We start from the raw sequence: 26,453 nt of genomic DNA, 5'->3' as shown, positions 1-26,453 counted from the left end.
CTACTACAATTCAGTGGAACATTTGTACTTATTAGTCCACTACATTTCTCAGACAATTTAAGCTACTTTGAGAATTGAGATTTTTCCCACACGATAAATATGAAGAGTTAGTCAATTATTGTAGTTTTTTTTTAATGTGAGGATCGTCTGCTTTTCCTTTTTAATGATTTAAATGTCTACCAAAGTTAACAATCAATAATATGAATAACAAATCCTCACTTAAATCTACAATGAACATAAAATGTATTTGCAGTCCCATACAGGATGAGCTCCGCTTCATCTAGCTACAAGTGTGTTGCTTCTGTAGGAGTAATAACTTACAGGAGTAATAATAATCATATAAAAGAACAACAGTCACTTTGACTGTTAACACTTTAAGAGCATGTTCCTGGTTAAACTAAGGCTAAGACAGGGAAGAGCTCGTAGCAACAGGAATGTCATCTCAAGTCCCCCCCACACACACACCACAAACACACACACACACACAACTTTCTGCTGTGTTGCCCTCAGCTTGTCCTGGGAGGGCTTGTTGTAAGCAACTTCAGGCACAAGATATGTCTGCTCATTAGGTCCAGATAGTGGCTGTATTCACACTGGTTGGTGGGTCCCTCCCTTTGCCACCTGAGCGCCTACTTAATCTGAGTGAGAACAGAGTGTGTTTCTGTCCGAGCTCACCATAATGTTACAGTGTAAAATTAACAGGCCTGGGCACTCGGGGGCTATTTAGCCAACTTTGGCAGATTTAAATTTGTCTTCTAACCCTATGGAATTAGGTCTTGTCCCGCCTTATTGTAGAAATACTAAGGGTCTAAGGGCATAGGTTGTCATATTGTAAAGTGAAGCCCACTGAGGCAAACGTTTATTTGTGATATTGGGCTATATACAAATAAAACTCATTTGATTTGGGTTGGGAGATACTTTGCCCTCAACGCGCTGACTCTAGAAAATGAGGAATGTCCAGGTGGTATGGAGCAGTTGACCATCTGAACTCCACCTTCTCATGTTGAAAGGGGGGAGTTGAAGGTCAGAGGTAAGGACAGACTTTTTCAGGTCACACCTCAACAGATGTCACCGTGACCTGCAGCAATGCCAAATATGACTATAATGATGATGTCAATATCACTGTCATCACTCCTACCAACCATATGTGAATGATTTGTAGCTGGTCTGCTTCTCTGCTGCGCTCCCTTCATTTAATTAAAGTACATTTGAAAGTAAAATGAGACATTTCCCACGGGGCAATGGTCTACTGTAAAGAATCAGGATCATTATGTGGCTACCACCTCCCACTCTCTCTATGTATCAGTGGATTCATCCCTTAATAGAAATGTTGTCTATGGAGATTTCTGTTGAAAGGATGAATGGTGCAGGCCGAGTTATGCTTGTGGCTAGGAATGAGGCACTCAATACAGCTAGAAACATATTTTTATTCTTTCTTCATATTGTATCATTCACTGTATTAAGAAATACCCATAGATAGTATATACAAGGAAATACCCTGCATGTATGGTTGAATGTAGAGAAGGACCCATGGGAATGGGGTGGGTTGGGGTGGGCTGGGTTATAACCATAATGTATACTGTATGTCCTCGCCAATTGGTGAATCTACTGTATGTGTCATGTAGCTGACAGACTATACTGTATGTTGTGGTACCACTGCAGACCTTTTTTGCATGTCTTGCCCTGGCTGGCTGTTCTTTCTCTCTCTTGCCCAGCTTGCCAGCGTTGCTAAGCTAAACACTGACCTGTGCACACGTACATCAAAATCTGGAAGATGTGTGTGTTTGCTTTGAGAGGGTGGTGTTGTCTCCCCCTCTCGCTGAATAGCTCCTGTAGGCATGTAAGGGAGAACACAGGCCCTCTCTGATTCTGCGGTACAATTTGAACTTGTCGACAGCACAACCGCCGCAAAACTTTTATACACAAACAGCGAGATGTCTGCTGTGTGCCGCTCGGTGGGAAGTATGAAGCTCTCCAAAATAGAAAGCCGTTTGGACTATCACCTGCATGTGTTTATGTGCGGATCGCAAAATATGTCCCATGTTGGAAAAAAAGCTAATGTGTTGTCCAGAGTTCTTTTTTTTTACCTTTGGAGAAGCTAAAGAAAAAAAGAAAAGAAATCCCATTTATTCTATTCCAACGCAGTTTCACTTGTTACAGTGTTTCCTCTGAACATTGTAAAACAATTAAAAGACAAAAAAAAGGGCAGATCCTCTACTAAACTGTGACACCAAACACACAGATTGAGTGAAATCAATTCATGTACTATTTGAATTGAGTTCACTTGACATCAGTGACATTGAGATACTGCTGGATGTCCACAGCTCATCAAATGGGAGTTTCTGAAGAAGGCTTGTTCAGCTTCTGACACTCTTCCGTATGAGCATATCTTACATTTTGGAAGCGCACATCAAAAGCTCTAATGATTTAAGGCCTTTGACGCAAGATAAACCAAAGAATATCTTCTTTCACAAGCAATTGTGTACTTGTGATTGGGCACACACACCCCCTCCCTCCTCCACCCACACAAACATGCATAAACACTGTCTGGCCATGAGCGTCTGCTGCGCGTGCTACACTAGCTTATGTGCTCCCTGAGGGCGAGCGCGCCGCCCTTCTCTGCCGGTATGTGAGAATGCAAAGTGTTTGCGTCTCAAGGCGTTCATATTAACAGGCACATCTCTCACTTGTCACTTCAAAGGGAGCGTGCGGAGGTCAGGGTTTCATCAGGCTGTCGTCGGGCGCAGACGATCAGAGAAAGAAAAATGCTTCCCCCTAAAAATAGAAGTAGCGTGTCATGCTCTTCAAGAGAGACCGGGCCCCAGATCATACCCGTCTGTGTGCCAAATGGCTGTTATTAAAATGCCTCCAAGACCCCTTAGCTGGTGTAGGGAGACACCTCCAGCTCAAGCTATAGTGATGGCTGGGGAGAGGCATAGAGACTTAGGGGGAGAGAGGTCGAGAGAGTTAAGAGATGTTTGTCCGCTTCCTCACCAACTCAAATTCTTCGGCATTACTGCTATGATATAATGTTATAATGTTAACCTATGCATAGGTTACACCTGTGCATTAAGACAAATGAACCTCTTGAAACTTGAGTTGATTCTCTGCTCCTCCTCTGTTTAGAGGAAGATGTTTTTCTACAGGGGGATGGTTTAATAGGATGATCTGATGAGTGCTTAATGGCCCTGCAGTTATGACCGTACTATATACCGCTGCCTCTCCCTTGATGAATGAGGCGTTCATAAGGGCAGTAACTTATTATTTGCTGCAGTATTAGTCCTTTGATCTTCCAGTAGGTTGGAGTTTTTTTTTCTAAGAGGGGGTGGTGGTTGTCTTGTCAAAATATCTTTGCAGAGTGGGATCGGGCCTGGTCTTGCCCCGGCTAAGGGGAGAGGAAAAGCCTGGAGGTTGTACACAGGCAAACAGTGTGCAGGGTTAAAACCTGACTGCATCAACAACAGTGGACCTAAGACATCTTCAAATGTTTTATCGCACTTGTTTTTTTATTATCTGTTGTGACTTTGTTTGGTTTGTCAGGTGGTAGGCGCCTGGTTTTAAGGCCAGACACTGCAGCAGGTGAATAGCAGAAAAAAAAGAATTTAACGTATAGATGTCATCCCAAAACTTTGCCAGTTAATGACTGACATTGAAACAATACATTTTTTTTGTATTACACTTTTTACGTGTACATTTTGCATATCTTTGAAAACAAAGATCTAGATAAAGCCAGAGTTAAATATTTATTTCATATTTACAACATAGGCTATTAGTGTTTTTACAGACCAGCTTTTCGATTCAGCCTTTTGTTCATTGAATAAATCTAAGAAATACTATAATCTTAAACAATTTATATTTTCTGAATGTTTTCAAGAAGAAAATGTCTCATAAATCTTGTGTGTTCTGTAATAACCTTCAGAAGAACAGTGCTACCAATTATTATGTTACGTTTAGTTGACGTCAGTGCTTTAGAAGTTTTTTTTTTTTTTTTTACCTGGGCATTCCTCTATTAATGACAAAGGCGACTGGTAAGCGCCTCATGCTGAAACACGAAGAGGGAAGGAAACTTAGTGAAAGCCCAAAGAGAGGGAGCGAGGGAGGGAGGGAGGGAGGTGGAGAGAGGTGAATGGGTTGGTTCGGAGGAGTGGCAAGCAGGCAAAGGGCCAGAGGGCAAGCCACGCACGCCGCTCCTGTCTGTCTGCCTGCTTCAAGGTCAGAAGAACTGTGTTGACAGGAAAATGTCTTGCTTTGATTTCACATCAGTACCCTCTCTCTCTCTAGCTCAGTGGTTCCCAACCTTTTTTTTTGTCTTGTGTACCCCTCTTGAGCTAGTTGCCATGCCAAAAGTATACCCCCAGACCCATGTGGGAGGATTCACCTAAATGTTGTACTTACGGTAGGCCTATATTAAACCGTTTGTAATTGTATCTAATCCAACTGCTAATTAATGTAAATCATGTGTATAACTCTCCCTTAATATAACACCATTTACACTTGACAATTACAATTATTGTGAGTGAAAAAAAAATGCCTAAAACCTAGCAGTTTCAACATCGTTCAATGAGACACTTGAGCTTGTAGTTTCTTATTGAAATGTATCAAAATATGTTTTTATTGTGGGGGAATACATTTGAACCCCTTATCTTTCTACGTACCCCCCCTGCAATCCCCTTAAGTACCCCAATGGGGTCTGCGTACCCCTGGTTGGTAACCACTGCTCTAGCTGCTCTACATTCCCCTATTATACCCTGTTTACCTTCCTAACTCTCTCTCTCCACCCTCCCATCTCTATCCATGGCTTTTGGTCTGACACATCCCAGTTTCTCATTGTGCGGAGAGCTGAGCCTCTGGCCCTGCTTTAAGATCCGCATTAGAATGTTGTTTTTATATAGCGGCAGCAGCAAGCGGAGGCATGTGTAGTCTCTTTTCTTTGAACTGCTTCGGCAAACAGATGGAGGTTTTCACGGAGGCCTTTATGAGATTAAGTCAAACACTCCCCCATATAAAAAAAAAATGTTCCCCCTTTCGAGTCCCTTTGACCTCCACTTTCTTTACTTATTGGCCTTTCATTTCTTTCTTTTTTCTTTCCTTCTTATAGTAATAATCTAATATATAGTAGTAGGAGAGTCACTTTTACTTGTATTACAAGAACTATAAGTACATGTTCCTGATTATACTTGCACAAATACTCTTCAATACTTCAATAATTTTGTTTTGGCCATTTTCAAGCTTTATTTGATAAGTCAGGAGAAACTGAGATGAAATGTGGCAGAGAGGGGAATGACATTCAGAGAACGACCCGGTCTGGATTCCAACCCGGGTCTTCTGTGAAGAGGACTGAGCCTCTATGGGGGCCACTACACCACGAGCACCCACCTTAAATACTTTTAAAATCACATACTTAGGTTGCGTTCCGAATCGCATACTCTTTCTTTTTTCTATTCTACATACTACATCCGACGATAAAAATAATCTAGTTAGGATGCAGTAGGCATACTATTGGGACATACTTTTACTCTCTTATTTCATCATAACATTGCGCCTTGATCTTGCCTCTCTTGCTTTTATATCCGTCGCATCCCCGTTTGTTTTCATATGGAGGCTTCGTCGATGTGACGTCACTTCACGTGCGCACTGGATTGTGGGTCAGAATCGCCCAAATAGGATGCAGTTTTCAACACTAACAATCTTGGCCGGATGAAGTAGGATATCCGGGTACTTATTTTTTTTTTTAAAGATATTTTTTGGGCATTTTTTTTATGCTTTATTTGACAGTGCAGAGAGACAGAGGTGAAATGGGGCAGAGAGGGGAGTGACATGCAGAGAACGACCGCGGGTGGGAATCGAACCCGGGTCTGCTGCTGGGCCCGGCCCGGGAGGGGGACGCCTTACCAACTGAGCTAAAGGCGCCCCCTCATCCGGGTACTTCTAACCATCCTAAATCTGGCCACAAGAATCGGGACATCCTAAATCTTTTTTCTACCATACTATATAGTAGAAAGTATGCGATTCGGAACGCAACCTTAATGGTTCTGTTAATGGGAGATTTTTTTAATAAGGTATCTCTACTCGAGCTCAAGTATGGCTTTCAGCTCATCTTTACATCTAGCTGCTTTCTGTCTGACTTCAAAGCCTCTTTTCTTTTTTTTCTTTTTTTTTTTTTTTACTTTTGCTCTGCTTGGCCTCAGGGTTGGACCGGGCAGAATGCTGCTGCTGCTGCTTAAAGTAAAGTGGAGAAGTAGACAGGGTTTGTGTTACCAGTAACTACTTCCCCAGGCGAGCCAGCGAGCATTAAACCAAAGCATCTCACACCGGCAAACAGGTCTTGTGAGTGGGACAGTGCAGGGCGAAGCAGGCAGTCAGTTTTATGCTCTGCCGCGTGAACCTGTTTAACTCTGACTCAGGTACACCGGTGCCAAGTGCCCACCACCTCTCCCCCCCCCACCCCCACCCCTCTCCTCTGGCTTTTAGCAGGGGTTCGACAAAACACATTCACAGGGCTAGACAGTGTGGCTCTAACAGTATGTAATTCACCAGGACACAATGAGACTATTTAGACACCGATTTGCATGGGGGTAAATACCTGATATAGATATCAAGCACGGTTCATTTGGTATTTTTTGGTATTTTCCTCTGGGCTGTTTTATAGTATTGACCCATGTTTTATAAGAAATGTGTTTGAGTGGCCCTTCAAGATGAATTGTAATGCCTTTGTGGATTCCTTAAAGAGGACCTATGATGCTTTTTGACTTTTATGACCTATAAACGTACTAAACCATACTAAATTATCAAATAATGACTTACATGCATTTCGACGTATTCCCTGCTGACCGTCTGGGGTGTCTGTGCAGAGCACTAAACACTATTCTAGCCAGTCGAGAAGTCACGTCTTCAAAGCGGTCTACCCTTTCATAATTGGTGACGTCGCATAAAAATTGGTGATGTGACCACGCGGATGTTTCCATGTATGGTAATGCTGTCACTTCCCTGTTCGCGTCTGCCTCGCGCCCTTATAGGTCCATGCTCGCGCTTCCCGCCACTGAAAGTGTTTCGGAAGGAAGGTAACCAATCACAACGGAGTGGGGTTTGCAGGAGGGGGGGGGGAGGGTAGCGGAGATGGCCGATGCACAGGCGGAGGGAGCGGAGATTGCCGAAGCACACACACTCAAGTGTTGACAGGATGTGCTGGATCGCCAAAATAAGAGAAAGAGCTTCCCGAAAATCTACATAGTTTTTTGTGATGTGATTCGTGTCAGGTTGCTCTATAGCAGTGTAAAACAAGAAATTAAGACCAGAAAAGTAGTATAATAAGTCCTCTTTAACTTTCCTGTTTGCGCCACCATCAGGTCAGAGGTTGGCTTACATACACATCATACTGTATGACCTTCCCATCAGCCTTCCGCTGTACTCTGCTTTGAGCGCTAGCTAGCGTGCTAACATGTCAAATGAAGATGGTGAATATTGGTAAATATACCTGCTTCAGCGTGCTGACATGCTGGCTTTGAGCATGTTCAGCGGATTTTGTAATCCAGCTGAATTCACAGGTAGAGTCTCACAGAGCTGCTAGCATGACTGTGGTCTCTATGTAGTGGAAACATATATTCAGCAAAGATCAATCATCCCTCTTGAAGAACAGAAAATGACATCCAAAAAAATGTGGTGCAATATAACTATAAAAGTATGTTGTAAAGTCAACTACTCAAGTCAACTACTTAATACTTCTTTTCAGCGCGCACACAAAACGGTAGCGGATTGTGAGGAGATACTCACTGGTTTTGACAAAGTGATTTTGACAACAAGTGTACAGAATAGCCGACTCCACCTTTAACTCCACTCCACAGTTATTATACAGTTGTGTCATTTTTCGGTCACTCTAATTATACAACCTGGGGATGAAGAATCCTTGATTAGTTGTCAAATCAGTTTTTTTTCACGCTTGTAAACAGCCTTGTGTCATTGTATTCAATGTGATTCATATTGATCGGCAGTCGTTGTGTGATGGCAGACAAGTCTAATACCACACAATGTAACTCACGGTATTCATGTTATTTTAAATCAAACAAAATGGTGCACTTTTTTCCCTAAACTTTATTTGTCTCTTTGCTTTGCCTCATTTACAGACAGCGTGTGTGTTCAGTTGTCACTGTGCTGGTGGTGTGTGTGTGTGTGTTTGCTCTGCAGAAAGACACGGCTTATATACTGCGCGGCCGGCCTGTTCCAAGAATGAATTCCTGGAGGCTTAAAAGAGCTGTTGAATGAGATGGAGGGCAGGAATGAGGGAGATGGAGAGGGAGAGAGTGGGAGAGGGAGGGAGGTTGCTCTCTCCACTGTAGGAGAGAGAGAGAGGGCTTGTCAGGGCTCTCACTTACAGGCCTGATTAAATAACAGGATGCTTTATGAAAACAAGAACATTATCTGCCTCTTAAAAGGCCCGGGAAAGGCCTGCTAATTGGCTTCCCCTGAGTCTCTGTGTTGCCGCCTGTTGTCGGTGAGAAGTTTAAAAAAAAAAGATCCTTTTTGCCATACCACCCCACAAAGTGTAAGGAGTGATACGCCCCGGACTACTTTCTCTCTCTCTCTCTCCTCCTCTCTCCTTCATCACATCATCACTACTATAGGAATGTATCAACACACCGTTACCAAGCCTACAAAAAAAAGGGTTCGTCTTTTTCCCACCCAAAAGGAGGATTACTCCCAGGCTACCTTGAATCTCCTGATTGAGTGCAATACAAACAATAAAGAGATAGTGGCTCCTCTCTGTGTGTGTGTGTGTGTGTGTGTGTGTGTGTGTGTGTGTGTGTGTGTGTGTGTGTGTGTGTGTGTGTGTGTGTGTGTGTGTGTGTGTGTGTGTGTGTGTGTGTGTGTGTGTGTGTGTGTGTGTGTGTGTGTGTGTGTGTGTGTGTGTGTGTGTGTGTGTGTGTGTGTGTGTGTGTGTGTGTGTGGGTGTGTGTGTGGGTGTGTGAGTGTATTTTATTTCACGTGGCAACTCCAGAGTTTTTGAAATAAAAGCCTTCTAGATGTTTGGAGAAGAAGTGGGGGAGAAAAAGTGTTTCAAGAGGTGGGGTTTGGTATGTTTGTGTTCTCCGCAAAGATCAGAGGAGTCCATATACATCCAGGGATCTAACTCGCCCTCCTCGCATCTCTGTCTCTCTCTCTGTCTCTATGTCTCTCTCTCTCGCTCTCTCTCTCTCTCTCTCTTCCGTGTAACCCATGTGGTTGGCTTTAATTGCGCTTATTAAAGTCAAGTGCTGCTATGATTAAAGTGTATCACGATATTTCTCAGGTGTAATTCATTTGGGAATTACTTCACAGCTTTAGATAATTGCGGTGATTGTTCAGTGTAGCAATAGTAAGTGTCGGTAATGCACTGAAAATGTCAGAAATAATGATTCACTGTCACACACACTCTTGCAGAATTGCACATTATTACTTAAGAGGTGAGCGTTCAAGCTCCTACTTGACATTGGTGTTTTTTCGGAAGTGCCAAAAAAAACTGCATTCAGAAGAGCCAAGCCATGCTTCTACAGAAAAAATAGCAAATAAAATGGTTTCGAGTTATTAACATCATTAATTGTAATTATTTTTTAAATCAGTAGGCCTTGCGAGAAATGAGTGCTAACCGTTCACTTGCACGTCATGCTCACTTGCTCATGTAGTTACTTTTCATGTGGAATTTTTTGCAAATCTTACACACTAGAGCTACAATGGTAAGGTGATGATAATCAGTCAAGTAAATGTCTAAGCAAGACACCTTCTATGCTGGTAAACTGTACATCTCAACCTTGTAATGTTGGTCACACAAAAACAAGACAGTTGATGTTGTCACCGTGGGCTCTTGGAACTTGTGATGGGTCTTTTTTGCCATTTGCAGACATTTGACTGATCAAGAAATTACAAGTTAATTATTCAGTAACTGACAACTTCATTTGCCAGAGCCCTAGATACTATATCATAACTATGTATGTGTTTTAATAATGTCACAGCCCATATAATTGTGTAGAAGATTTCCAACTTTTGCGCCCCCCTGTGGCAATACAAAAAAAAACACATATGCATACAATATTGCATTTTGCATGAACAAATGTATAATAATTTCTCTCCTGATTTAATGCAGTATATGTTGTACATTTGTGATGTAGTCTATATTTTTTGTTTGGCCTCTGGTGGCTCGTTTGAAAGCTGGTCAACTGTAACTTTGGGTGTGTCAGAGAAGTGAACAATGTCTAAGGTGTATTCTCATAACTGATTAAACAAACTTTCCTCACAGGAAAATTGTTTCCCTGGAACACTGTTTGAAGGTAGAAAGCTTCCTGAAAAGTTACTGTTTCACTGTTGTTGTTTTTTACAGCAGCATGGCCCACACAGCTGTGTTTAGGAACCTATTCTAGTCTCATGTTTGGTTCCAGGTGCCTCAAAATAAAAATAAATATTTGGATTCATGCTGATAGTGTTATCAATACTAAGAATTACATGTAGAGTAAAATAGTTTTGTAAAATAACTGCAAACTTTGCAAATGTAAACCATCTCCCCTCCCTGAAACTGCATACTGCCCCTTTAAAGATGCACATTTACACATAATCAGTTAGATATATTGCCAAATGTGCCTTTTTTATTCAAACATTTCTGAAATAATTTATAAAAAATAAACATAATTGTTTTACTGTTGTTATTTTTTTTTATGGTTATTTAATTGAAAAAAGTTGACCCGTTTCACCTGCAGTGTCTGTGAAATGGGACGTGACATTGTGTGGCGTGTGTGCCATCAAGTACAGGCCTCTGGGCTCCATCATCACTAATTGTCACATCAGTCCCATCTGCCCCGCGGCCTGCCATCGCTCCTTTGATGTTTGGAGGATGTGTTTAGCCAGCGATAGTGTATCAGATCACGACATTGGTCTTTCTCTGCCACCTCGTGCTTTGCATTTCAAATGTATGTCACGGTGTGGCCCGCACTGGCTAACGAGAGAGGGGGCGAGAGACAGAGGGAAGAGCAGAGAGAAAGAGAGAGAGAGACAGAGAGAGCTGAACCTCAATATTGTGAGTTCTCTAAAATTACCTCTGTTACCTCCAGACAGGCATATCAGATTCAGAACTTTTCTCCGTGGTGTATCTCTCCTCTGCATGGGAAATGGTGACCATTCCCACAGTTCTGGATTTAGTGAGTGTGTGTGTGTGTGTGTGTGTGTGTGTGTGTGTGTGTGTGTGTGTGTGTGTGTGTGTGTGTGTGTGTGTGTGTGTGTGTGTGTGTGTGTGTGTGTGTGTGTGTGTGTGTGTGTGTGTGTGTGTGTGTGTGTGTGTGTGTGTGTGTGTGTGTGTGTGTGTGTGTGTGTGTGTGTGTGTGTGTGTGTGTTTGTGTGTGTTTGTGTATTTACTTTTGTGTTTTGTATTTTTTAAATGACCTGAAATAGAGGTCCACACTTTGTCACTTTAGACCGATAGTCCACTGTTTGTTAGTAACACCGTGTGTTTGTCAGGATGAATGGGAGTTAGAAGTAGGAGGAGTGTGTCATTCAGGCCCACCCCCCTCGGGGCTCAATACTTTTCCTGGGAGTGAGATTATGCTCACCTGCCATGACATGCCTGCGTGCCCCCCCCCCCCTCCCCCTTTTCATACATGATTGGCCCCCCTCCAGCAGCAGCAGCCCCACATCAAAGTCCCCCTGTGAGTAATGGATACCCAGCAGGGCCACACCCTTCCCTGCCTCCTCCAAAAGCAACTCTCAACTGCCGCGCTCAGCTAGCCCGGCAATTACACAGCGCGCACACACACACGCACACACACACACACACACACACACACACACACACAGAAACACATGACACCTTAATGTACAGCTTCAAGTCTTGGTAAACAATACTTTTACCAAAGCTGTGTAAGTCTGGTTATATTATATGTTTCTTTTGAAACAATTTCAACATTCATAGTGTATCTGGAAGGGAAATGAGAAAACCGTCCCCCCCCCCCCCCCCCCGCGTGCTTCAATGGTTGAAAAAGCACGCTAAAGTGCCCTCAAGAGTGGTGAAAAAGGAAATGCCTCATTGACTGCCCTTTTCACGTGCAAAACATGATTGGGTGCCCTCTAGGGTGCCCCTTCATACAATAAATTATGATGATGTGCCCTCTAGAACAAGAAAATTCAATGATGTGCCTTGATGAGTGCCCTTATAGTTCCCTTCTGCCCATCTGGTACCCTTCTAGTGCCCTTCTGGTACCCTTCTAGTGCCCTTCTGGTACCCTTCTAGTGCCCTTCTTCCCGTCTGGTTTCTCCATGGCTGAAAAAGTGTTGCTAAAGTGCCCTCTATGGTGGTGAAAATGAGAGAAAGTGCTCTCTTTGATAGCTGACAAACGGGAAATGCGAAAGAGGCGTTGCTTTCATGTGGCGTCGCTATGACAAACAGCTACATCGAGCGGTACTTGAATCTCCACTGGATAACGAAGCAAAAAGCGGATTAAGAGTATGTTCGTACCCATAGTGGAAAAGCGCACTTAGATGCCAAGTTATTTTTTTAGCGTTCAAGATCCGATCCTCATTCAATGTAGGTCATGTCATGCAAGAGAGGCGATAGTAGTAGACAATAGTCAGCTATCACCTCAACATGAAGGAAAGCTTTCTTACATTTTTCCGTAGCTGGCTGTCAGAGGCCAAAGACAGTAGCAGCACATTGAATTTTCTCCAGTCTAATTTTTACTTAAATGTTAGTAAAGATGAAAGCAGCAAGGCATCCTCCCTTCGTTGGCTAAACTATGAAAGTGCACAATGATGTGAACAACTCATTTAGGTGTTTATAAAGTCGCTCGAATAAGGGGATACAGTGTCTTTGAAACTCAATTTCTTCTGGGGAGGGTACCCCCAGACCCCCCTTCTAACATCTACAAAGACAGTGTTTGTTGTTTAGTTACATTACATTTTGTTTAGCTGACGCTTTTATCCAAAGTGACTTCCATTAAGTGCATTCAACCATGAAGATACAAACTCAGAACAACAAGAATCCCGTGAGTGCTATAGCTGCAAATAAACCAAACTACAAAGTGCCACATGTAAGTGCTACATGGAGATGTAACAAGTGCCCTGAACGGGGCCTTCACAGCAGCGCTTGCTAAGGTTAGGGGATAGGGCCTTCCAGGCAGCGCTGCCTTTAAGGATCCGTTGGGGGGAACAAAACACCATCGAGTTAGAAAGCCACTGTGTGCGCTGGTGGGGCCCCATGTTGTCCAGAATGTGCCCTTTTTATTTTTTCTCCCCTGCCCTTCCAACAGTCTGAGTCCGCCACTGGTGAGCATGTAAGCATTTAGCTCAGAGCACCGTCAGCATCACAGAGCAGCTAGCGTGGCTGGAGACTCGCTCAACTTCTTCAAAACTGCTATCATTTAACATTTTGCACCATTCAATGTTATGCTACTCAGCAGTAGTGAATCACTATATAGTAGTGAAGATCCCATAAATCCATCATCCTGAAATCTAGTGGACAAGCAGTGATGGACAAACCCTGTCAGAGTGAAGGGTCAAATAATACAATATGTTCATAAACCGTCTTCTGTACTTGAGCGGTAAGGTTTCACTGAGCCAATATTTTTCGCAGTACGATCTGATTCCGATATCTGGGTTTTGGAGGAGTTTTATCGTGTGTAGCTTATGGTCTTCAAAATGTTCATTGTTGAAACAATTTAGGCATTTAAAAAAAACAGACTGGAATTTGGATGGATACGTGGATTGGAGAGTGGTCAGTCTGATATGGTTAAGCATATTGCTGCCATAACGGACCCCACACTGATAATGGATCAGATCCGTCCCATTCCCTACTAAGCAGACTGCACCTGTTTCACCCCCCCCCCCCACCCCCCCCCCCCCCATTATCACCAGCAGTCCTCACACACACACCCGTCTGCGCCTCATTTTTAGGCCTGATGCGGTGTGTGTGTGTGTGTGTGTGTGTGTTTTTGTATGTGTGTGTGTGTGTCTCATTAAGGGTTCCAGTGTGCCAGGGCCAGGGCAGGAGAAATGACAGAGCAGACCTGTAGGCCCACAGCTCTGCACTCTGTCATTACACACAGCCTGCTAGCTCGCCTCACTCCTCTCTCTCCCTCCCCAAAGCAAAAGTCTTTTTTTCTCTTTACCTCTTTCACTCTCACTCTTTTTATTCCCACACATATTATTCCACGGTGTAATTTAGCCATGCATTGCTTTGATGTGGACGGTCACGCTGGGGAAAAAGACAAGTTAGATTGGGTTTAAATAAGAGTCCAGTGCCTTGTTTTATAGACGCAGGAATGGTTAAAAGAGAAATGCAACATGCAATAGGTTTAAGGCCCCAGAATAGTGTGTGGTGGTGGTGTCTAATTAACAGTCATAAAGATTCTCTCTGTAAGGACAACCATGCTCACTAATTTGGTTGAGAATGAAATGTCTTACTAACTTGCTGGTTGCTGCACCGATGAGAAAAAAACTTATGTGTCAGACATACTGATTCTCTTTTTTTGTGCAGTGAAATATTTTAATTTGGTGCCAATTAAAAAACAACCTTTATCAAAAAACCTCTGTTAGATGTTCTTCTTTTAGAAGGAAAACTAGCCAAAAAATGATTCTATACTCCACTGAAAGAAAGACCTTTTTCTAGTTGCTGCATGGTGTATGGAAACATACGACTCAATAGGAGAATAGATGACTTGCTCAGACATATATTTTCTTTCTGTGCAGATAAATGACTTTAAAGATCTCTCTTCCTTTACGTACTTTTTTGAAAAGTAAAAAAGGTTATGAAGCTACTGGGTCACAGTAGCTTGGATATGGTTCTGTGATCATACAATAGAATATGTTCAAAACTAATACAGCAGATGTTCCTTTCTCCCAAGCCTGAATGTGTCTGTGTGTAATAATCATGGCTACAGATGAAGGGCCAAGTACTGGGCCCCAGCTGTGCCCATCAGCACCACATTAAAACACATGACAAACACCCAGGTCTTGTCAGGCCAGGCGGCGGGGGAAAAAAAATCTTGGCACGTCCCCTTATGTGAAATAAGGACATCAGAGCAGCGTAGATTTGTTTGTGTCTGGGTTGAGGACACAATGTGGCTCACAGACCACACGTTTTTCCCAGGGATGTAAACACACACACACACAGGGCCCTCCGACCAAGGCCACCCCGAGAGAGAGAGAGACGACCTGATCGCTGCTTCAATCCACTGATGGTGCTCAAGATGAGCTTAGGTTGATGCTATGCTATGCTAACGTTAGTTGGTCATATGTGTTACATGATGTGGAGTCTTGGATGGAGTTTGTTAGTGTGAATGGTTTTATCGTGTCAGCTTCAGTAGGCTTTACACATGTAGATGTACCTGGGGTTATAGCAGCTTTAAAAAAATATGTGTTCACAGAGACCTCCCACAAAGTGTGCTTTCTTGTTTTTTTTACCGAGTTTTCACTTATAGGCTACTCGTGGCCATCAATGGGTGATGGGGTTAAGTTAAGTTTTGTTTTAGTCAAAGGGTTTTCAGTGTATAATGTGCGAAAAGAAACGTAATTAAGTACAAAATAAATAAATTAATTAAGTTAAATTGAATTAAGTAACCTTTTAAAAAAAAATGAAATGCAGTATGGTATACCTTTTTCAATACTTAAGTACCGCTGTCATTTTTCAGTACCGGTATACCATGCAAGACTATCCTCCTCTCTGCAGCCTCATCCGAAAACTATTCCACTCTGTTTCACAAAACACAGCTAGTCTTGGCTGTGTGTTTGTGCCCACAACCTCTGTCAAGAAAACCCATCAGGTCCCCAAAAAAAAAAAAAGTAGTTGCAACACTGATGTGGTCCGTTCGCTGTTTGTTAGTTTTTCAGCCGTGACGTCTTCAGTGTATAACTCTGTGGAACCGCAGTCATTTCCGACGCCGCAATTGTTTTCACTCAAAATGCCAGAGCAGTTTTTAATGCTGTGTCACGTTGCACCTCGTGAGGACCAGACCACATCACTGTCTCATTCACTTCCCAGCCATAACACAACATGGAGATGCTGAAAGATCTGCCTCATCGTGCCCGGGCCTGGTCCTTTGAACTTGTCTTGTTAGCACGAGAGCTGCTGCTTTCCATTGCACCATTAAAAGGTTAAATATATCTTCCTATTAATCATGTAATGAGATCTCTCTCTCTCAGGCCTCTTCCGGGTCTGTGGCTCAGCAGGCGCATGATGGCTTGGTGACCACATTGTGGTATTATTGCTACTAATACTAAAGATATAATAATACCAGACTGTGTGTGAGTGTGTGTGTGTGTGTGTGTGTGTGTGTGTGTGTGTGTGTGTGTGTGTGTGTGTGTGTGTGTGTGTGTGTGTGTGTGTGTGTGTGTGTGTGTGTGTGTGTGTGTGTGTGTGTGTGTGTGTGTGTGTGTGTGTGTGTGTGTGTGTGTGTGTGTGTGTGTGTGTGTGTGTGTGTGTGTGTGTGTGTGCGTGTGTGTGTGTGCGCGTGTGTGTGTGTGTGTGTGTGCGTGCGTGTGATTTTAAAAGGACGTATAGGCTCAACTTTTGAACCCCAGGTAAAGCAAATTCCTATGGAGAAGATCCAGCATCTTTTTTTTTTTTTTGAATGTGACCGCACCCCATTTAGGCCCATGCACGTACTACAATTACTGTTCTGATGAAACAGCGGAAAGGGCTGTTGGAAGCAAGATCAGAGGAGAATATGTAAATTATTTGCATTTGACCTAAAGTTCAAAACTGGCCTTTGGATTCCAACAGGGGTAATTCAATGTGCACAAAAACACACACACACACACACACACACACACACACACACACACACACACACACACACACACACACACACACACACAGAATGAAATACGCGTAGGAGGGGTGCACTTCTGGCATTTTTATGAATAGGCCTACAGAGAAAACGTCTGTTCTCTAATGTCATGCATTGACTTTCTTTTGACGTGTGAAGAAAAGTGATCTATGTTTCCACTCGACAAAATACATTTGTCATAAACTTGATTTACATGAGGAGGAACTAGGTGATTATTTGACGTGAAGTGTTCTTTTCCTAACGTCTATATTGTGTTTAGGACTGTGTGTGTGTGTGTTAAGCTAGAAATCACTGTCTAGTGTTGTGTTTGACTCGGCTGATTAGGTGTTTAAACTTGTGTCTGCTCCTTCATTAAGTGTTGGCAGGTGTCACACGCTTGAGAGCATGTGATGAGATATTGATGAAAAGGCTGCATGACATTTGTTTTCCTCGCTGTCTTTTGGAGGATGCTCTGCCTAAAGCATTTCTGAGCTTGTTTGCAAAAGCACGCTGATAACAATAGCAACATTCAGAGCCAACGCACCAAAAACCTACACACACACACACACACACACACACACACACACACACACACACACACACACACACACAGAGCCTGATACACAATACAACGGCATGGAAGAGCTGGTCATTATAGCAGTGGTGGAACACAGTATACAAAGTAATAGGCCTACACACACATAAACCAAGGAACATAGTGGTGACAGCTTGTAATATAATATATTGTAATATCTCCATACTTCTAACGTGTGTTAAAGATGTTAGAAAATCAGCTGTCAATTAACATTTTTCTTTTTTGAGAATCAGAAAATCAATCAGTCAACACACACTAAAACTCAAATGTTCAATCTGGATGGTGCTTTTACTGAATGACTGGCCATCCTGCTCGTAAACCATGACAACTAAACACTTGTTGCACAGTTTTTTTTTATACTTTATGAAATGTGCAAAATCTGCAGCTTTCGGTTGAAACGATACATCATATTTTAGTTAGTTCATATTCCAATTTTGGGCATGTAAAATGAACATTGTGTAATACTGTGAGGTTTTGCTGCTACAGCTTTACTTGCTCTGGTATGGCCACCAGTTGCTTTATAGTGGCTAATTGAAAGGTAATGTTAGCACAGTATTGACAGACATTGCTTTGTTACTGGCTTTATGGAGTGATCCACTTACCCTTCTCTGTGACTCTTCTCTCATTGTGCTATACAGTAGTTTACCATTACTCTGCAATTGTCACTTTTAGCCACATTGTCAACTTGTGCTTAACTTGTGTTGGGCAGACGTTTGGATAGCAATAGCTTTAAAGGACCGGCTGAAATCAGAAGTGTGATCGACCAGCGATCTTCAGTATAAATAAAGCTTAAATGAAATGAAAATTATCATGACAAAGGACCAAATGACCACTTGAAAGGTCTCCTTCATAATGATATAGCCACAGCTTCAACCATCACTTTGAAAAAATAATAATGTTTCAGTATCAGAACTTGTAGTGTTCTTTCGCCCCCTGAATGTCTTTAGCTCTAAAATGACACTGTGTGAAACAACGTTAACGGAATTATGAAACAAATAGACTACAGTGGCTTCAGAGCCAATAGCCTATAGCTTGAGTGAATAGCTTAACCCTTATGTTAGGATGACGCCCCACCCGATTTCTTTCATTCAGTGAAATATTCCCTCCACTATTTTCTGTTGGCGACACTCTTCAACGTTAGAGAAAAAACAGGTCTGGGGTCAGTCAGATTCTTACAAACATAGCCAGCCTGTTGCTTCCAGGGTCAGGTGGGAAAAGAAGTGACTCAGTGAGAGGAGCCATGCTTTGGTCTGTGTGTGTTGTGAGGCCCGAGTCTCGGCACATCACTGCCACCCAGTGACGGCATAAATGCACTGTTCTTGGATATTTTGATATGACAAAATAACAATACATACTGTATATTATTTTACATATTTACATTACACCTGATTTTACATGACTATTACACAATGTTTCACTCACTTTAAATATACTTGTCTTTGCTGTGGTTTATTGTGTGTTGGCTTTATTTGCTACACCTGTTTTTAACTTGCCTGTGTGTACTCATTTTATTATGAAGTGTCTTTGAATACCTTGAGAAACACTGTATAAAAATAAATGTATTATTAATATTATCATTATTGTATTTTCATGAACTGTCCGGCCTCTGAAGAAGTGATGTTAGGGAATATGTAGTTCTCTTTCATTCTTCATATCACCACCAGTATAAGATTGTCCTAAACATGGCCCAGTTATAAACATGGCAGTCTTTATGTTTTGGAATTAACTGTCTCTCTCCCTGTGTACTTCAGGCTCGCATGGCACTGGAGAAAGGCGCCCGGGCTGTTATCTTTGATGTCAGTGATGTGTACGGTAATGGCTTCATTACCGCTGCTGAGGTGAGTGTGAACGTACAGCTATATACACCTATACATTGAAGGTGGTGTCAGCGATTCTGGAGAATGCTTGTTGTAGCTCTGTAAACTGGCACAGTGGTTAGAGCATCCCCATAAAGGCTTGCAAGCAGACCCCGGTTCGAATCCTACCCGGGTTAGTTGACTCTGCCAGTCATTCCCATTTCAACTCTGTCCCTCCAAAATCTGTCAAATAAAGAGAAAAATGCCAAAAATGATCTTAAAAAAAATAATAAAAAAGCATGGTGAATCTGACTCTCGTATTTATGTTCCTTGCCTGTTTTGCACCACACACAGATGCAGCTGCGAGACACAGAGAAACCCCTTAGCGGTCCAGTGGTGCTGGTGGAGGCCAAGAATGCAGAGGAGCTGATGGGTTTGGTCAACAAGAACGAGGAGGCCAACGTTCGTATTGAGATCTTGGTGGAGCAGCCTAAATGGGTAAGCACTGAAACGCCTAGACACCTACTTTAAGACATTAAAGGTGCAGTGTTTAGAATATATTGGCATGTTTTCACTGCCGTCATTCTACAGTAGCACAGGATGGACATACTTAATGGCCAAATGCATTTTTATAAGGTGGGTGTCCTGAAGAAATGAATCTGTTGGAAGCCGAAGAAGTCGGTATTATAGAATAAATAACTAAGACAAAAGAAAGACTTGAAGCAGTCGTGCATAATGCCAACTTAAGTAACCCGCTTATTGTCCTTCAAGGCCACCGTAGCTTCTGTAATTATTCTAAAGGGAGGGGTTTCCCAATAGAGTGTTGCATTCGATAACCCTAAATATAAAAATATTACACACTGCACCTTTTAAGGGTTGAGTTATCTCTATAGGAGTTGTCTATAAAATGATATAAAACATCTGCTCTTTTTGACCAAATCCTCTCAGCCTCATTATGACGTGGGCATCCTGCTCACCATCGTCCTAGCCATCCTGACCATTGTCCTCATCTTTGCTTTCCGCTACAAGTGCAAGTCCAACAGAACCTGGGTGAGTGGAAGGAGTGTTGGGGTTGGTAGAAGCATAAGTCTCATCAGATCACAGTGCTAGCGTTACACGTAGCAGAATGTCTGTTAAAGCGTTATACTGTATACCGTCCATATCTGGATTGGGCTCTTTACGTTTGCTCCTGTTCTTCCCTACATGTAGTAATCATCACAAAGAAAACAGTACTTGCCAGGGTGCCATGGCTGTTGTCCGTACGCTCGGGGTTTTGCCTTTTATTTAATATATTGTAGTTTCCAATAACGAGGTTGGCCAGCGTCATCTTTGATTTTGGAGCTGAATTTAAGGCACTCATAACATACAGACAACTACCTTGGTACTGTGGCAAGTACTGTTTTTTTGTGCTTACTACAAGTAGGGGAGAACAGGAGCCTCTATGTAGTAAAAGCCCACTACATGGAATGGAATGCAAGCAGAGTTTCTTATGACTCAACTCGTCATTGTTGTTATTTGTGTGCACACACTTGTTCTTTCCTTGCATCACATTACATTACATTACATTTTATTTAGCTGACGCTTTTATCCAAAGCGACTTCCATTAAGTGCATTCAACCATGAAGGTACAAACTCAGAACAACAAGAATCCCACAAGTACTATAGCTTCAGATAAACCAAACTACAAAGTGCCACATGTAAGTGCTACATGGAGATGTAAGAAGCGCAATTTTAATAAAAAAAAAAAAAATGTATTCAAAGTGCAGTCTGAAGAGATGTGTTTTAAGGCTGTGGCGGCAGATGTGTAAACTATAAACTAAACTTGCCTCTTGTGTGTGTGCAGGATTCTGTCCATCAGCAGACCATGAGGGCCATCGGTCGCCTGGAGACCAAGACCTACAGCTCTACGGGCTGCGCTGGCTCCCAGAGGCAGCGCGCGGCCTGGGGCTCAGCCAGCTCCAACTCCAGCCCCGTGTGTGCTATCTGCCTGGAGGAGTTCCAGGACGGACAGGTACTAGGACCATGAAACACACTTCCAATCCCACCTCAAGGCCCATTTCTTCTCCTCTGCTTACCCCTAGATCACCCACCAACCCAAGCCCCATCAACTTGACATTTTCCTTTTGTTTGTTTACTGTTGTGAACCTATGTAAAGCGCTTTGAGTGTGAGAAAAGCGCTATATAAATTGAATATATTATTATTATTATTATTATTATTATTATTATTATTATTATTATTATTATTATTATTATTATTATTATTATTATTATTATTATTATTATTATTATTGTCTCTGATAGTTATTAATTTAGTTTCTTCTTTATTTAGAAACAAATATAACAAGTAAAAATAAAAAAGCAAAGAATGACAAACCATACGAATTCATAAACAATATTTATATGTGTCCGAAAAGCAGGAGGAAGCCAAAGCTTACTTATTCACACCCCTTATTCAACTGTTCATGATTACCTTATATAAACGTAGAATCTTTAAACACCTATTGACATGCGTGCACCAAATTATTTACATTTATACAATAGTCTAATATTTACAAAGCACTCCCAAAAAAACACAAAAAAGAAGAAAACAAAACCAAATAATCTCTTATCCCAATGCAATCAGTGTCACTTATATCCTACTCCAAATCACCTATTCTCATCCCAATATTTGTTTTAAGAAAAAGTTTTTGTAAAGGTAACTGTCTTTCAACTATGCATCCTCAGAATCTAACCTCTGCCTTTTCTTTTTATCCAGCATTTAAGGATCATCTCCTGTGCTCACGAGTTCCACAAAGACTGTGTGGACCCCTGGCTGCTACAACACCGCACCTGTCCCCTCTGCATGCACAACATCATGGGTGAGAAATATGGCATACTGTATATCATATTAGGTTCCAGTTAGGACTGTGCCCGATAGATTAAAAACCGCAGGAAGCTTTCTTTTTACTACTACTTTTCAAAGATTTGGAACATTTCTCGACTTTGCTATCCTTCTGGGAAACTATGGCTCATTGTAGTACACCATCCATGTCCACAATGTTGCAAATACAAGAGTTTAAGTCTGGGAATATACATTTAGGGGGAAAAAGTACATTTCGATAATTGTAACCCATTTGTTTTTTGTTTAATGTTGAAGCCCCCTAAATCTTTTACTTTACCTTAAAGCTGCAGTGTGTAGAATTTTGGGTTTTATTTCCTAGCAGATTTTGTAGAAAGTAATTATAATATCCATAAGTACATTTAATTTAGTGCATAATAGCTGAAAAAAAAGTTTTGAATTATTATTTTTTCCCTTAAAAAGGGTCTCATATATGTCCATATTTCTGCATATTTTGGACCAAGGCCTAGTGCCGCCATCTTGAAAGTGTCCTAGTTGGAATGTCATCAGGTGCATTGTTTAAAATGTAGAATTGTTCTTGTCCTTGAAGGCCACTGTAGCTTCTGTTATTATTCGAAAGGGTTGGGGTTACCCAGGGAGCGTTGCATTCTAGAACTTTGTAGAACTTTCTTGATGATGTCATTTTACACACTGCACCTTTAAATTGTGTTGTGATGCTCTTCCTATGGTTAAATATAGTCAAAATGAATCCTGATTTAATAACTCAAGTGAAATGACTGATGGTGAGTCTGGTAGTAGGGAGATATCAGGACTGAGCACTGTGTTCCACACCGCTGCTCCTCTGGCTCATCAAGTCTCTCTCTGAGCAGAGACTTGTGTCAGGCGGATCTTCCACTTCAAAACAGGTCAAAGTGTGTGAAAAAGAAATTAATTAACTTAAGTCCTTACTAAAGGTCCAAAACACAGGTGATGATTAAACAAATATATTGATGAACCCTGGCTGGCGGTTATAGTGTTAATGCAGCTGTGATACATGAATAGAAGTTACTATCCATATCATCCTGCATTATTCTGTATATTCTGACTGCATGCTGTGGTCCACAGGGACGGAGCGTCCCCAGAGGAACAGACTCCAGCAGGGCCCAGAGCAGAGCCAGGCTTTCCTGCAGCATGCTCAGCCTTACAGCAGCCCACACAACCACCCCTTCCCCCAGCACGCCGTGCCCTTCTCTATGAGACCCCACTACCCTCGTGGGCCCTCTGGACCCTACCCCCCTCTGGGCCACTACACTGGCTCTTCCCCCAGGGACGCCCAGACACTACGGTTCCTCTCCAGCAGGCCGCTCGGCACCAGCTGTGGGTACCACCTGCCTGCAGAGGGTCACCCCGGGAGGCCTCACCGGATCGGAGGAAACTGCAGGACCTCCGGCCATCACTACACGCCCCGTCGATCCTGCCACAACTATCGCTCGTCCTGCCCTGCTCAGCGCAGCGCGTCCAGCTCCAGACTGCACCACATAGCATCGGTCCCTACGCAGCCCCGCGGAGCACAGGCCCACAGCAGGCAGGACGAGGGCAGTTGCTCGGGAGGCAGCTACCACACAGAACGCAGCGGATACCTGGCCGACGGGCCCGCCAGTGACTCCAGCTCAGGCCCTTGCCATGGCTCCTCCAGCGACTCTGTCCTCAACTGTACCGACGTGTCCCTGCAAGGGGTTTATGGCAGCTGGTCCACGTTCCGTAGCTCTCTGAGCAGTGACTATGATCCATTTGTGTATTACGGGCCAGGCCCTGGGCGCGCACACCGCAGGAACAGCCTGGAGGCGTGTGCCCAGGCCCGGCCCAGGTCTCTGGATTCTGTGGTGAACAAAGCGGGCTGCCCCGAGGAACAGCCACAGACTGTGTTCAGCCACATCCACTACCACCGCCACAGACACCACCACTATGAGGGGGAGGGGGAGCACGGCCAGGGCCAGAGCAGGGGGTCGGACGAGGAGCAGGGGGCCATGGCTGCTGCTGCTGCCCTCGTCCTGGACAAAGACTCACCTGTGTGCGCCCCTCAGCACAGCAGCCCCTGCCAGTGCCCAAAGCCAGACCCTACAGATAGGCCCAGTCCTGGGACAGAATGTCAGGACCAAGAGCCCATCAGCCCCACAGGACCTCCTGTGCTTGTGTCCCCAATCACCTTACAGCTTCAGCCCCACTGCTGCCACCAGGGACACGGACACCCACCTCCCCCCTCTGCTCTGGGGCGAGTGGGTGGCTGTGTGCTGGACGGGCCCTCTGTCCGATTTCACCAGAGTCTAGATCTGCAGGATGACCGTAGCATTCATATCCACTACGGTCAGGGCCCGGGCTTCTGCTGCTCCCCGCCTCCCGAGCTGCGCCCTGCCCTGCTCCCTGTGCCCCTCATGGTGGACCCTGGAGGCATGGTGGATGACTGGCCCTGCTGTGCCGGCGGTGCCCATGTCGTGTGGCAAAAGCGGGTGCAGCAGGCCCGCTCAGAGCCTCAGCTCCTGGGGCCCGGGACCTCTCCAGACAGGCAACCCTGCAGGTTCCACCATGGCCCTACCGCCGACTGCAACACAGACTTTTGTTTGTACTGCCAAACATTACACCACAATCAGGGTGGGTCTCACTCGTTCATCTCTATCAACAGGACCAACTGTTTAGTCTTAAAGGTGGAGTCAGCGATTCTGGAGAACGCTTGTAGTCAAAATCACTTTTTTTCAAATCAGTGAATATCTCCACACAATCGGCTACCTGTCAGTACTGTGTCTGCTGGAAAACAAATCTGTTGTTAATAAACAGTCCAGGCTCTGTAAACCGATTTGTAAACAGACAAAGGGGGCCAATCGAAGCTAGCAACATGCCCGTTTACAGAGCCTAGGCTATGCATTAACAACACCAGATGCTTTTAGTGCACGCAATGTACAAAGAGTTAGCACATTGTGGGGAGATATTTACTGATTTTGACAAAATGGATTTTGACAACAAACGTTCTCCAGAATCGCTGACTCCACCATTAAAGTGTAATTTGGGGTTATTTTCATAACTTGATCCATCAATTGTATTGGTTTTGATAATAATGTTCTCACCAAAGTACCTGGTAAGTTGTGGGAACATGGCACCATTGCCACAGTGTAGTGGGACTGGGCAAGACACAAGAGCGTTTAGACAATCTAACTGCAAACAGACATATTTCCCTAACTGCTCTACAATACCTATAGAAAGTAAAGGTGTTTAAAGTTCACCCACAAAGTCAGTCAATGATGGATGTTTGCAATGGACAAGTTAAAGGTGAAGTAAGTGATTTATTTATGTTAATATAAGTGTTAAATCGCTCTTTATTCATACGGTGATCACTTATATAGTGTGCACGTTTCATAAAGCCGATCTCTCAGTCACCCACTCTGCATGTAATCGGCAAATAAACTTTTCGGGGATCCCACTATTGATAACCAATCAGAATAGAGAACACTACAAACCGGCACCCGTCTCAGATGGGTGAATGTGTATGCGCCTACAATGGCAGAGCAGGTAAAAATCCTTCCCAATGTCTGTTTTGATTGTTTTTATCATGTTGTATCACACTTACGGATCTGAGATGATGCTAGATAACTTGCTGCTTGAAGACCGCAGTGCATTAATGTGGTGATGTAGGGACGAGGGAGGGGACTGCAGTCACTGACAGGAAGTTAGCTAAAAGAACCATTCCGCTTACTGAACCTTTAAGGTAACGGTTTAACCCCCTTTTTGGGGGTTGGTTTACCACTTGTATGTTTATTCGACTGTGTTGGGTTGATGACCCTTCCGAGTTATTTTGATTGATGCTGGCTTGTGTTCTCAGATATCAGCCAAGTACAATGGTTTTAATACCAGTTAGAATAATAGTACACATTTTTTTATCATATTTTGAAGCTGACTGGCTTTTGTTTTTTTGTGCCCCACAGGATCAGAAGAGGAGTCTGGTGTGTGAGAACTTGTTGCGTCCCCCCATGCCCCCCCCCCCCCTCTATTATCACGCTGCTAAACACAGGAGCCAGAATGGACAAGCCTCTCATTGGATATCGCTCTCACGTCTTCCACGATAATTCCACCAGCAAATGCCTTTTGTTCAGACGATTCCCCTCCCCCCCCCCAGCAGCTTCCTCCAGGATTCACACGTGCATCGCTGAAAAGCTCTTGAGTTAGATTGAGTTAGCTCCTTGTCAGCGGAACCATTGTGATTAAATCGTGCTCAGATATAAGAATAACGTCGGACCCTTTGGTTATATTGTATATGAAAATATATTGAATGATTGACATTTGTGGGAGTTGCTGGGGAAACAACTCGTACGCTGCAAAGGGTGGGGGCGAGGGGAGTGTTTTTCTCCTGGTCAGCTATAGGAAGAATATACATCACCAAACATGACATCACACCTTAGCGACAACTTAGGAATGATCCT

General features: G+C 43.3%; 1 protein-coding gene across 1 annotated transcript in view; it reads left to right on the top strand.

Annotated features, from left to right (window-relative positions):
* rnf43 (ring finger protein 43) overlaps positions 1 to 26,065 on the top strand; it is a 90,875-nt gene extending 64,810 nt beyond the window's left edge. Inside the window, exons 3-9 of the mRNA XM_080041671.1 lie at positions 19,122 to 19,208; positions 19,521 to 19,664; positions 20,115 to 20,216; positions 21,010 to 21,177; positions 21,922 to 22,024; positions 23,110 to 24,633; positions 25,959 to 26,065. Of these exons, the coding sequence (XP_079897797.1) occupies positions 19,122 to 19,208; positions 19,521 to 19,664; positions 20,115 to 20,216; positions 21,010 to 21,177; positions 21,922 to 22,024; positions 23,110 to 24,633; positions 25,959 to 25,984 (2,154 nt within the window). The 3' untranslated portion in view covers positions 25,985 to 26,065. The remainder of the gene's footprint in view (positions 1 to 19,121; positions 19,209 to 19,520; positions 19,665 to 20,114; positions 20,217 to 21,009; positions 21,178 to 21,921; positions 22,025 to 23,109; positions 24,634 to 25,958) is intronic.
* The last annotated feature ends 388 nt before the right edge of the window (positions 26,066 to 26,453 follow it).

Source organism: Ammodytes marinus (genome assembly GCF_949987685.1).
Source record: "Ammodytes marinus genome assembly, chromosome: 14".
NCBI classification, from domain to species: Eukaryota; Metazoa; Chordata; class Actinopteri; order Uranoscopiformes; family Ammodytidae; genus Ammodytes; species Ammodytes marinus.
This window is presented reverse-complemented; position numbering and strand designations above follow the sequence as displayed.